The sequence below is a fragment of the Perna viridis genome, chromosome 1, assembly GCF_037379345.1.
Source record: "Perna viridis isolate PV_CMFRI_1.1 ecotype Kerala chromosome 1, ASM3737934v1, whole genome shotgun sequence".
In the NCBI taxonomy this organism is placed as follows: domain Eukaryota; kingdom Metazoa; phylum Mollusca; class Bivalvia; order Mytilida; family Mytilidae; genus Perna; species Perna viridis.
Genome location: NC_142445.1, coordinates 62,055,089 through 62,069,339, shown reverse-complemented (window position 1 = coordinate 62,069,339; position 14,251 = coordinate 62,055,089). Strand labels below are relative to the sequence as shown.

Sequence of the window (14,251 nt, the reverse complement as noted above, 5' to 3'; positions counted from 1 at the left end):
TTTATACATGTCAATAGTTTGAGACTGTTGAAAGGATGCCATCTAATTTCTAAATGTCACAATGGCTTGAAAAGATGTTGAAAGCTTCTGCAGAAAGGCAGACTAGATGATTATTTAGTATTCTGAGAACTAATTAGAAGTTTCGCTCATTTGTAAGTACTTGACATGATCCACTCGATTAACTCTTACAATTTTTGTTTAATTTTCATCGTAGTTAATTTTTGCTTTCATGTATGATTTCTCCAAGTATGATATAGCACGCAAATTTAGATATATAACGGATGGTGGCTTTTACTTGTTAGAATAAATGAGTAATCAAGGGAACCAAGATTCTAGCGGAAATCAAAAGAATTTAATTCAGGGACAAAGACCAGATATGGAAAACAAACAAGCACAACAAAGAACTTAAAATAACTAAAATAACACGTACAAAGTAACAGAAGTAAATGACCAACTCGGACTCCGCCAAAAACTGGGGCACCGTGCAGGTCCGGGTGTTAAAAGAATAGGCCTGCAGCAGCGCTAAGGTTGTCGTAAAAGGCGACTAAATAGTGCTCAGAACCCTAGCCGGGGGTTAGGGCGCTTTGCCCACAGAACAACTGGGGTGTGTGCCCCAGGTGGTGGAATGGGTTACCTCTGGCGTGTTACATGCTGGGGTTGTCAGGCTATAATACGGAAAACCTGACCGCAAACCATATTGGTGCACCGTGTGGGGAAAGATGCCACGTTCCTCGAACGTTAAAGAACCCTACTGTGGTATTCTCCCGGAGTAGGAACCACAGGGCTCCGCCACAGGAGGCTAAATTGCCCGACTCTACACACCTCTTCCTATTTCCAGTGGCAATCAAAATTTGTTGACCCCATTGTCCTTGTGTCCCATCCCTTTTTCATTTCATCATTATTTCATGTTCATAGTTTGAATATAGCTGAAATATTGCTGCTCGGACGTTAAACCCCAACAAACAAAACAAACTTTTGGATCAGATCAGCTATAAAGTCAGCCTCAAGAGTGAAGGAATAGGTCAGCAAGTAGAGGAGCACATTTGTTCCCATTGGAATGGCCGACCGTTAGTTGAAAAAAAAGCGTCCACCACACTGGACAAATATGTTTTCGAATAAAAATTCCAGCATTTTGTAAACATCTAATTATATTTGGAAGATGATTTGGAATTATTTCTTACAAAGTATGTGGAATCTCTACCAAGAACTATATATTTGTATCTAGGTGTATCATCTTTTTTGGAAAAACAACGTTGTATGTTTTTAAGTCGGGATTTTTACTGAGTACGAGGAATAGAAGTATACAGTGTTGAAAAGTTATAGCTTTTAATGCTATTATATTCTGATAATAGTCTTGAACTAATTTTTCGAAATTTTCAGGATCCACATGAAATTGCGAATATACCTCTGTTTTGGATATTGCACTCAGGGGTCAGGTAAGTATCAAAGTAGTAAAAGAAGGAACCAAGATTCTAGCGGAAATCAATGTTTGTTTGTTTGTTTGTTGGGGTTTAACGTCCGAGCAGCAATATTTCAGCTATATTCAGACGATGCACATGAAATGGATGATAAAATGAACATGAAATGAAAAAACAAGGATGGGACAAAAGGATAATAGGGTCGACAAATTGTGATTGCCACTGGAAAAAGGGGGGATGGGTAAGGTCGGGCAATTAAGCCTCCTGTGGCGGAGCGCAAAGGTTCCTACTCCTATCGAATACCACAGCAGGGTTCTTTAACGTGCGAGGAACGTGGCATCTTTCCCAACACGATGCACCACTATGGTTTGCGGTCAGGTTTTCCGTATTATAGCCTGACAACCCCAGCATGTAAAACGTCAGGGGTACCCCATTCAACCACCTGGGGCACACATCCCAGTTGCTCTGTGGGCAGAGCGCCTAGCCGCCGGCTAGGTTTCTGAGCACTATTTATTCGCCTTATGCGACAAGCTTAGCGCTGCTGCAGGCCTATTCTTTTAACACCCGGACCTGCACGGGGCAGCGGAAATCAAAAGTTTTGTTTGTTTGTTGGGGTTTAACGTCCGAGCAGCAATATTTCAGCTATATTCAGACCATGAACATGATGTGGATAATAAAATGAACATGAAATGAAAAAGATGGGACACAAGGATAAGACGGTCGACAAATTTTGATTGCCACTAGACAAAGGTAGGGATGGGTAAGAGGTCGGGCAATTTAGCCTTCTGTGGTGGAGCGCAAAGGTTCCAACTCCTATCGAATACCACAGCAGGGTTCTTTATCGTGCGAGGAACTTGGCATCTTTCCCAACACGGTGCACCACTATGATTTGCGGTCAGAATTTCCGTATTATAGCCTGACAACCCCAGCATGTAGCACTCAAGGGGTACACAATCCAGTAGCTCTGTAGGCGGAGCGCCCTAGCCCCGGTCTAGGGTTCTGAGCACTATTTAGTCGCCTTTTACGACAGGCGTAGCGCTGCTACAGTCCATATGATATGGGAAGATGGAAAATTAATTCAAAGTGTAATCGAGAATTTCTTGGGAAAATAATACCAATGAATGTCTTGACCTGCATCACCGTCATATATTTTTTCAGCATACAAGTTTCTTTTAAATACTAATAATATTATAAAAGACTACATTATGGGTTTCAAATTTCGATATGTAATGTCCTGATAATTGCATATGATTATTCCATGGCGAAGGTAAATATTCAGTTTTTTTTCGAATGTCTGTTGACAGTGAAGTGAAATTCCCCGGTGTGTCACTTTTTCATATTTTTTTTTATCATATTAGCCCCAAAAGACTATTAGTCGGTCAATAGTTTCTTTACTATTTGCCTTCCCTGAATACATTGACCACAACCGTTATTATATTTCACGGAATTTTCATTGCTGTTTCGGGATTGGCTGGGTTTTTAACACTTCATCTGGAATTCTCGGCATTCATTGTTATTCCTGAAATTTCAAATGTTTGCATCATGGACGGTGCCCTTTCGGCGGGTCGGTTTGCGTGTCCGTTGTCTCCTTAAGGTAAAAAAATATGACTGTAACAACTACTAGAATAGGTATATGGAATTTCTGAGATCTAGTATGTTGTCTCTTTCAATCTTTGGTATTAATTTGTGTCTGTTGTCTCCTTCGGTATTAAAAACACTTACTAACAGTATATTCGGAGAATAGTAAGTTTATTTTCCCCTCATATCCAGTCAATAAGTATATATAAAATAAGATAGAGATACAGCTTCATTGATTTTTTTAAGAAAAAGGCAAAAAATTCTTTTTACAACCTTATTTTTTTATTCAACAGATGTTATCTATGCATTCCGTAAGGCATACACAGGGTCTCCGATATTAATAACTCCCGCTCTATCAACTGCAATGTTAATCCCAAATAACGGCGAATCTCCATACAAAGGTGACTTTCTATATCTAAAAAGTATCAACAAGTCATAAACTTAACAATTATCTAAAACAAGAAAGAAAATCAGCACTTTGTGGTTTGTATGACTACGATGACGAATGCCATTCGAAGGAAAGTTATTATTAGTATTTAAGTAAATATAAGTGCCTGTTTATGATAATGGTTGATGAGCAGAATAATGTCTTGGAACGTATTTTGATTATTTTCAAGTATCATATTTGACCGAGTGCTCAGTTTCTTTTTTTTATGGTCTTATCACAAGAACAACGCGTGTGCAACCACTTCTTTGTTAATGTATTCATTATTATTTTTTTGTTTGTTGTCAGGTACAAAACCTATTTGAAGTTTAAGACTGGCAGGTGTCCTCAGGTTGACGTTTTACGGCTGCTGTTTCAGTAGTATTATTGCTGCCAGATTTCTTGAATTCGATGCAGTACCTCCATATCTTTTTTTTTCTCATATTTTGATTTCAATATTGTTTGTGGAATCCTTTAATTTTTTTTTTTAACTTTCCAGTACATTTTTGACTCAATGTTGTGATATCAAGTTCAATATCAAATTCCGTCGGTTTCAAAAGATAATTGAAAAGTGCGTATGTTTTATGATATTTTTTTGTTGTTGTTATCATTGTCAAATTTTGACGATTTCATATATTTTTCCACTATTTTCAAGTTATCTACTACGTTTACATCATGATATGACGTTGAAATGAATGATTTCGCCATAGAGTGAATAGTGTATGACCCGTGTCGCGAAGACCATGCTTTGGATTTTTTTTAATCATCCCACTGCTGACGATTTGGTATCTTTTTTTGCCAATATTAAATAAGTTCAAGAGTTGCCGACATTAGAACAAAAATTGGTTCAAACATTTAGAAACTCACTTTCTCAAAGTTCTAAGTGGTTCGCAATCCGCATTACGTTTTCCATTGGGGTTAACTGTTATCAACAAACATCTTAAAAAGTGAATTGGCATTGATTAAATGTTTTTAAAAAGTAAGCTGGAAAGGTTAGGTAACTTATATATTTGGGTAAATTATTTTGAACACATGATGATTAATAACGACATGATTGCATGAGGTTAAGCTTGAATTTGCAAATATAAGTCTGATTAGTTCACGAGCTCTTACTGCAGTATCTTTTTAAACTTTCTTTTGGCTTTGCTCTGTCTGTTAAAACTTGGAATCGATTATGACACAAGACTTACCGAGGATTGGGTTCCAATATCCGCATGTACACTTCATCACCAATTCGTAATTCCGTCCAATAATCCTAGTGTGCAGAAAACATAACTTTTATTTAGTCAAAGCTTTAAAGTCCTCAAAGACGTCAAGTATATGAATTCTAACAGTTAACTGATTTTAGGCAAGTTTTGATACTCAATTCCTTTTTGCACTTTTATTCTTATACTCCGGATAAAAGACCCTTAAATTTATTTGAATGTGTCAAGCTGTCGATTTGTAGACAAGGCTCGTATTATTTTGTAATATAACTGGAAAGTAATACACTCATCTCTATTACTTTGTATTCAAAACATTTTTTCAATAACTTGTTTTGGCCCAAAATTAATTCTCAAACCATAGTTGCCCCGTGCAGGTCCGGGTGTCAATATAATAGGGCTGCAGCAGTGCTAAGCTTGTCGTAAAAGGCGACTAAATAGTGTTCAGAAACCTAGCCGGGAGCTAGGCACTCTGCCGACAGAGCAACTGGGATGTGTGACCCAGGTGGTGGAATGGGGTACCCCTGGCGTGTTACATGCTGGGGTTGTCAGGCTATAAAACGGAAAACCTGATCGCAAACCATAGTGGTGCACCGTGTTGGGAAAGATGCCACGTTCCTCGTACGTTAAAGGACCCTGCTGTGATATTCGATAGTAGTAGGAACCTTTGCGCTCTGCCACAGGAGGCTAAATTGCCCGACCCATCATCATTTCATGTTCATTGTTTGTTTGTTTGTTGGGGTTTAACGTCCGAGCAGCAATATTTCAGCTATATTCAGACGATGAACATGAAAGTAATGATAAAATGAACATGAAATGAAAAAGGGATGGGACACAAGGACAATGGGGTCAACAAATTTTGATTGCCACTGGAAATAGGGAGACATGGGTAGGGTCGGGCAATTTAGCCTCCTGTGGCGGAGCCCTGTGGTTCCTACTCCGGGAGAATACCTACATTAAGGTTCTTTAACGTGCGAGGAACGTGGCATCTTTCCCCACACGGTGCACCATTATGGTTTGCGGTCAGGTTTTTCGTATTATAGCCTGACAACCCCAGCATGTAACACGCCAGGGTGTACCCCATTCCACCACCTCGGGCACACATCCTAGTTGCTCTGTGGGCAGAGCGCCCTAGCCCCCGGCTAGGGTTCTGAGCACTATTTAGTCGCCTTTTACGGAAAGCTTAGCGCTGCTTGCAGGCCTATTCTTTTGACATCTGGACCTGCACGGGCCCATTTCATGTTCATCGCCTGAATATTGCTGCTCGGGCGTTAAACCCCAATAATCAATCAACTCATTGTTAAAAACTGCCTAGTATGATTTTGTTATTTGTTTTGCCTTCGTATTTAATCACTGATATGCGATGTATCAAGGCCCATTTTATCATCAATTTCATGTTCATCGCCTGAATATAGCTGAAATATTGCTGCCCAGACGTTAAACCCCAACAAACAAAAACAAACATACCGATGTATCAAGTGTTATTGCTAGGTTTAAAATTAATTGACATACAAGAGACAATGGTATCGAGTCCATTAACACTTGTTAAATCACCCAAAGTAGGGATACATATCCCTTTAACAGAATACAGGCTAAAAACCACTAATTCCACTTCCCATAGGCTTCTATGCTAATTTCACAATGTTCAATGGCTTCTCTGGACTTTACCTTAACTTTAACCTGCAGAGGACTATATATCAGCATGATTCTACATATGTCAGCTCACAATCCTCAGAATGGCATGTGGGGTTAGCAGACTTGCAGTGCAGTACTGGTCACCGGAAGTGAAGGGTCTATAAATAGCATGGGAAATCCCAGTGTTTTCACAAGATAGGGGTATATTTAAAAATCATTATGGAGATTAGGCTTCACATCACAAGAAGCAAAATGCACCTATAAAATGTACAGAAATGTTTTTCCTTTCAGAAACTGTTTCAATTTTTTAAATAAGATGAGAACTTTTTTCACAGCACTATGAGGAACAGGGGTAATTTCTGCGTAGGACTATTTTTGCGTACGTTCCGAATGCTGATTGGTTGAATTGGTGGTCTGTAACCTACAAGCTAACCTCCTCGAATGCTTTTGGTCCACTGATTACAATACATGGTCTGAAATTCCCCATAGTTACAGGAGAAGTCAATCTATTGTTAAGATCACTTAGTGAAGCTTCTGTAGCGATGTTGACAACTGCTACCTCAGCGAATGTTACCTGCCAACAACAGATCGACGTATATGTTTATGTTTATCACGTGTTAATATCGATGGAACATAAGTATATTCCTTTGGCCATCAGGTACATGTATACGTAAAAGAGAAATTTCTGATCAGAAAATTTATTAATTATCAAATTCTTTTATATTTTGGTTTGTTTTAAGCTTTTTTATTCATATTTGAAAACAAAATATGAGCAAATGTGACTCACGGACGGGTGAAAATGCACATGCAGATTGCGATGATAGTAAAAAGCGCTTCGTTATTTCAAGCTTTCTGATTTCAAGTTCTCTGATTTTTGTTTGCTTCTACGTCCTATTTAAAACATGAAATTATTTCCCCCTACTTCAACTACTCACTTTGTCATCGCTTGACGGAACATTAATCCATGGTTTCTTTAAGTCGCCAACATTTCTTCCACCAATTCCTGTGTTAGAGATTAGTATTGAAAGTCCTGGTGTGTCTAGGTATTTGCTGATCCACTGGGCGGCTTCTTGTCCACAGTCTATTCCTCTTAACGTCCTTCCTTGTACCCTATAAGTACACAGATTGCTAACATAATGATTGAATCTCTTTTTGTTTCAGGTATGTTTTTTAAATCTAAAAGGACTTGTCAAGCGTGCAGAGTAATCTAGGGAACCAAGATTCTTGGAAAATCAAAAGAATGTAATCCAGGGACAAAGATCAGACATGGAAAACAGACACACACAACAAAGAACATAAAATAACCAAAATAATACGTACACAACGACACAAGTAAATAAGTAACTTGGACTCTACTAAAAACTGGGAGCATGGACCAGGTGCACCGGTAGGTGAATGAATTTAAGACATAGTGGACAAGATTACTCAAACTTAGCTACATAATGTTGCTACTTTGAAATATTGTGTTCCTCCCAAATACAACGATTTCAGTTGCATGATGTGAATAATTTAAAATGGTAGAATATTACTTATGTGAACAAATGTATTGTTCAAGACGAGAAATCACCTCGAGAACTTAATTACCTGTGATTGCTGAACTTTTAAAATTGAAAAATAAGTGAAGATCAATGACTTTTCACCATGAACTAAGTTTTAAAATTTTTTAAGTACACAATGGTTGTGTGATTAAAACCTGCGACGAAAAAAATATGTTCCATTTTGAGTCAAGAGACCATTTTGTAGCACCGCTAGAACGAGTACATTGTTGTAGCGAATTCAAACTTTTCAGAATGACCAATTGGTGTTTGACCTATATTAAGAGATCGATAGTAAAGGAAAACTATTGAACGACAAATGCGATGACTCTTCGTTCCGTATAATCAACATCCCTTCAGCACCTGCATATCACAACTCATACGTTATGCCATAGCTTAACTATGCAGACTTCTTGTACTGCACTACCCTTTTTTTCAATTAGGCTTTTGGAACAGGGCTATGTTGCTACAAGATGGAAGACGTCACTACAAAAGTTCTATGGTCGTCATCATGAACTCTTGGATCGTTACGGTATAACCATCTGCACTATGAGAACCGATTTGTTCAACGTGTCATTATTTTCTTTTCCTTCTTAGCTCACCTGGCCGAAAGGCCGTATGTGCTTTTGCCATCAATATGTGTACGTCGTCGTCGTCTGTTAACTATTCAAACATATCTTCTCCTCTGAAACTACTTGATAGAGTGTAATCAAAATTTGCATGAATATTTTAGGGTATTTTAAACAATCTATGTGTGGGGATTTTTTATTTGACATAGACCCGTGCAGGTCCGGGTGTTAAAAGAATAGGCCTGCAGCAGCGCTAAGCTTGTCGTAAAAGGCGACTGAATATTGCTCAGAATCCTAGCCGGGGGCTAGAGCGCTCTGCCCACAGAGCAACTGGGATATGTGCCCCAGGTGGTGGAATGGGGTACTCCTGGCGTGTTACATGCTGGGGTTGTCAGGCTATAAACAGGAAAACCTCATTGACGGATGAATGAGTTACATGTCCTGAAATGGATTTTTTTCCAAATTTTACATTTCCAACTTTAAAAATCTTCTCTGAAACAGGGAGAAACGTTTCGTAGAACATTTTTAACAATCTATGCATGTTTTTTTATCTTGCGAAAAAAAGTGGCCGCCGTTACTAAATATAGACCATAGGTGTCAAACAGCAGAATTTTGCACAGAACTCAAAAACAGTTGGGTTTAGTAAAATTGTTCAACATGATGAATTGGACCTATGCCAAAATTCTCAGGAAGATCCATTGACGGATGAATGACTTATGGGTCCTGAAATGGATTTCTTTCCAGAATTTTTGTATTCAAATCTTCAATTCCTGAAGAACTGAATGTAACTACACTTAGCATGAATGTACCTTACAATATCCTTAATAAATGTGTGGAGATTTTTGATCTGGCAAAAACCATGGCCAGTGTTACTAAAAATAAGCCATAAGGACTCAAATAATTATTTTTTGGAAAAAAACTCGTAAACAAATTCTGACAGGGTAAAATTGATCAGCATTGTGATACCTACCTTTGCCGAAATTTTCATAAAGATCAATGTCAGAGTTTTTGCCTTTGAAGAGTAAAAAAATAACAATGAGACTTATTTTATAATATGAAAACTAAGATGTTCTTTATTGATTAAATGTTTCTTGTGACAATAGTGCAGTGAGGTCAAGGGTTCAGCTTTAGAAAGCTACAAAGACTATTTTTGACCAGGTGAGCGATTTAGGCTCTCTATTTTGTCTTCCCGGAGCTCGACTTTTTATGAACAGCTCGGGGGATGTTTCTTGAAAAGCAGAAGACGCTTACGCTACCGGAGCACCTGGTCCATGCTTCCAGTTTTTAGTGGAGTCCGAGTTGCACATATCTTTTGTTCCTTTTTGGATATTATTTCGGTTATCTTATATTCTTTGTTGTGTGTGCCTGCTTTCCATGTCTAGTCTTTGCTCCTGGATTACATTTTTTTGATTACTGCTAGAATCTAGGTTTCCTTGATTAATCTTTAAGCTTGTTACAAATATCTCTTGTTGCCTTTCCAGGGAATTGGGTACACATTAAGATCAATCTACAAAATATTTGTTTGTGTTAAGGATTATATATTCATTGCCATTTACTTAAATTTCAACATCAATTTACATTTTTAAAATGTTATTAAGCTCTGAAAAGTAATGTATAATAAAAACGCCTCGTCATTCGGAAGCTATTTTCAATAAACCTTTTTTGGTGTTAAAGACCCATAAATCATTACCTGCATTTCTTATACACAGCATTAGTATATCTTGGTGATTTTTCCAGCTGTAGGGTTTGCATCCCAGGAGCATATAAACATAGGAACTGACCACTAATACTTGTTTTTATCTGCGTCATTCTAGGGTCCCGTTGGATGTTAACACACATACCATCTTCATTCACCACAACCCAGTGTCTGGAAAGGAAAAAATAAACATTCCTTTTCATTAGATTTTACATTTCAAAGTTCATACTTGCTTTTCTTTTCTAAATCATTATTTATGGAAACTATATGATAAACACGAATTATTTTTAAAATATCATATTTAACGTAATGACAGAAAAAAAAATGAAAATAAAAATATCACAAACTTTTTCATCACAAAAAATTCGTCGAATATTTATTTGTATATGTGGGAACGTCTTAAATTAAAAGCTCTGCAAATAAATTTGGCTAATTTCCTTGAGTGTTCAGACATTAAACTGCTCATCTTAGCAGTAGTGTCCATAGACGTGTTCATTGAATTTTACAATTCATTAAATATAACAATTCGAATGTTATTAGAAAGGTCCCATTCTAAGAGAATATTTATTTTAAGTATAGTAGCAGTGAGTAATACTTGATATAAATATCGGACAATTCATTCAAAACCCCTCAAAAATAACTTTTATTTCTATTTCTGAATCAGTTACAGACCATAAATCCAGTCTTAGTTTGGCAGATAAAGCGGCTAATAAGGTAGTTATAATATGACCTGGATACATGTTTAATGTAACATAATAACTAACACAGTACTTTTCAATTATTAAATTCTACAGAGTGAAGAAATTAAAGAACACCATGAATCCGCTGCTTTGTTATGCACTAACACCGAACACATGACCGTTCCGATCTTTACACTGGAGACCAAAAGTCGTTCATATCACGTTTTATTTCATCTTCCAGCAAATTTTCTACCATTAATACTTCTAAATGATTAACTTCTACTTTAACCACTATAAAAAAATGTTGAAAATTACATGTATTCTAATAAATGCTATGAAAACTATGGTGTGAACTATATTAAAAATTGATTTGAAGCATTACACTAGCTTCATAACTTTTAGGATTCGTATGATACTGCTGATATTTATGACTTTTCTACCCTATTTACAACGCAGCCGGATAAACTTATTAAAGGAAAGTTGTCATATTTAATTATATGGTCTTTGGATAAATCTGGTTCTTAAGTCATATCATGTAATGAATACAGTGCTACTCTTATAGCTGATTTGTTTCTCTACTGCTATGAATCGCAAGTCATTGCTAATATATTTAATATCTTTCAAAACATGACCCATTGCATGACTTCAATAATACTTTTAGATTTCTTGATATTTCGGAAGTAAATAATCCGAACTCCGAAACCTATAATCAAGGTATCTACCAGAACTTAAGCTGACTTAGTCTAACAATTATGGTGCTCGTACACCTTTCTTTGATTTAGATATTACACTAGAAAATAGCAACCTTCAAACTAAAATTTGTGACAAAAGAATTGATTTTGATATTCACATTATTAATTTCTCATTCTTAGATGGTGATATTCCTGAGACAAGATCCTCTTATGGAATTAATATTTCACAACAGGTCTTTTTTTTGCCCGTATTTGTGATTAACAGACAGATTTTAATGCACGCAATAAAATCCTTACAGAAAAACTTTTGCACCAATGGTATCGATACCACAAACCACTATAAACTTTTAATGTTGTTTTCACCGTTACAAAAGTTTGATTCAAAAATATAATAGCACTTAATTAAAAATTGTATTGTCTACCCATTTTTTTATATTTTTTTCTTTTTTTTGGAAATACAGTTTACAAAGCAGATTCTTGCAGACAAAATCCGATGAGTTTATCAACTGCTTTTAATAGATTGGTTCGTAAAGGATACGATTTTCAAATTATTGTCTATTCTTTGAACACAGTTTTCACAAACAGAGATATTGGACCCCTTATTGCATCTCTACGTACGTCATTTTTTAGTAATGCACTATAAGGTATCTTACCTATTTGGTACTGGACTACTACTCCAAAATCCAGCCCATTGGTATTGTAGTGACCGATTATTTCTAATGCTTTTTTTAATATGTTCTGAGCTAGTTTTCAGTATCGAGCGTTCTTTATGTGGATATCTCATTTTTCTATATTGTTTATGATGAGGTAATCAATGGAGAGAATTTAATGTATTATTGAATGAATTTAATTTTATGTTTGTTGTTCCAGTTCATTCTTGACCTTACATTAAAGGAGGATGGTTAAGGCCCACCGCAGATTCTAAGCGCTTGTCTACAGTCAGGAGATATTAATGCGTCTTTGTGTTGTTGTATTATTTTTGGTTTGATTTTTAAGAATTTTTATCGTTTAGTAACGATGGGTTTTATTACTTTGTTGTCGGGGCTTTCCAGAGCTTACTTGAGGGTATGTTTACACTTATTGAAGACCTTTTAGTGATCTCTAAAGTATTTACTCTTTTGTATTGAGGTTATACGCTGGTACATTTATCACGTGTCACCATATCCATTTTTTTGTTTTGTTTTGTTTTGAGTTTGTCATTTGGTAGTTGCTCTTTTTGAGTCGAAAGTCGTAAAAGTTGTACATGAAATTGGCACTTTGCAAGGGTTATCGTTCATAATTTGGATCATTTTTTTTTATTTCAACGGAATGTGAATTTTCGAAGTTTTCTTCTAAATACAGATCTGTATACAATATAAATCGAAATGGTGTATATAAACCGAAAGCGTTTGCTCGATGTTTATTTTTCTGGACCTTGTATTAGCTCTACCATTGGCAGAGTCTGAATTTCATATGGATTTTTAATTGAATGACGGGTTAATAGGTAACTGACAAAAATATCTATATCATTAAGCATGAATAAGTGACACAAAATGCATCAACGTAATTTCCTGAAAAATAAAAAAAAATTCTGACACTCCTGACTGGATATTGATAGCCACGTTAGAACAGTGCGCTATCTTACATTAGAAATATTTTTGTTGCTATCACATAGTAATTGAATTGTATAGAATTGTGTATTTATTGCGTATATTTTAAATGTTGATTTAAATATATTTAATGTCAATGAAAATTTATAGAAAGAGAGGGAACACGAGTAGAAATAGAAATGGGTCGAAACATAAAATTGAACATACCTATCATATACACCTTCGTGAATCAGTCCAGAATTAGTGCAGCGAACCGATTGAAGACTTACTGGAGAGCATGATTTCACTGGGTATAAATTCAGAGCAGAAACATTTCCAACGTATTCGTAATTATTCTCCTTTTGTTTACGCCACAAAATTGCCCCAAGATACTTAGCAGCACTGGCAGCCACTAATGCCAAAACAAGATTAAAAGGGTCCGACACGGTCATATTTATATACAATGTACATGTATATAACTCAGCTTGACCCAGTTACAATACATACCGATTAAGACGAAGTAAATAAGCAAATAAAGCTTGGTATGCCTGGCTAAAAATAATTCACTGGTTCTCCGGATCTCCCCTTTAATTTGTTTTTAAACTTGGTCAAATATAGGGAAGGTAGCAGGCTAAGTGCAAAACAAAGTTAATTACTTTGTTCTCAGGCTCCAATAAAAAAGGGAGTCCTCACATTTATTTTTGATTGTCCTAAAAAGTTGTTAATGTGCTTTTGGTCTTGTTTATAGGCCGACTCCCCCCATAAAAAATATGTGGTTGGTGTTTTCCGTTTTTATATTATAATGATATGGCAACATAATGTGATAATGATGTATTCCAAATTAAAGGGGAGATCCGGAGAACCAGTGTATTACTAACAACGTAGATATCACAAGACAAGTAATGAAGGTTTTTGTTGTTACTTTTTCTAACTGTCTTGGCATGCGGTAACATAGTTTGTTGTTTATGTTTTTTTATTTATTTATTCTTTAAATTTACAGTATAATTAATACGTAATGATTATTATTTTCATTATTTGTCAGTTTACCAAAGATTGAACGTTTAATATTATCGACCTTGATATATGATGTTTGTTACGTATAGATGCACAGTGCGTGTTATGCAGTGAAATATACGACCCGGAAGTAACTTACTTTCGTTCCTTGTCTGATATTACTTTTAGAACAAAGATGCATAAGGACTTAGTGGTTGCAACATTAGACTTATGAAACTGAAGTTTCCCTATCCCAAAACG

The 14,251-nt window shown here is 36.2% G+C and overlaps 1 protein-coding gene across 1 annotated transcript; it reads right to left on the bottom strand.

Annotated features, from left to right (window-relative positions):
* Positions 1 to 3,256: 3,256 nt before the first annotated feature.
* LOC148629742 (mitochondrial amidoxime reducing component 2-like) lies at positions 3,257 to 13,518 on the bottom strand. The gene is made up of 7 exons (XM_088556363.1): positions 13,226 to 13,518; positions 10,052 to 10,228; positions 7,193 to 7,367; positions 6,691 to 6,831; positions 4,611 to 4,675; positions 4,288 to 4,359; positions 3,257 to 3,411 (listed from the first exon to the last, which is right to left on the bottom strand). Exons 1-7 carry the CDS (start codon positions 13,447 to 13,449, stop codon positions 3,297 to 3,299), a joined length of 969 nt encoding a protein of 322 aa, XP_088412489.1. The 5' UTR covers positions 13,450 to 13,518; the 3' UTR covers positions 3,257 to 3,296.
* Between the last annotated feature and the right edge of the window lie 733 nt (positions 13,519 to 14,251).

Bases quoted from the DNA above. Each gene is read 5' to 3' on its own strand.
- LOC148629742 (XM_088556363.1), bottom strand. From the start codon at position 13,449: ATGACCGTGTCGGACCCTTTTAATCTTGTTTTGGCATTAGTGGCTGCC. The intron at 7,368-10,051 runs GTAATGATTTAT...GTGTACTTATAG, and splicing joins GCTGTGTATAAGAAATGCAG to GGTACAAGGAAGGACGTTAA. The intron at 4,360-4,610 runs GTAAGTCTTGTG...TCACTTTTTAAG, and splicing joins ATATTGGAACCCAATCCTCG to ATGTTTGTTGATAACAGTTA.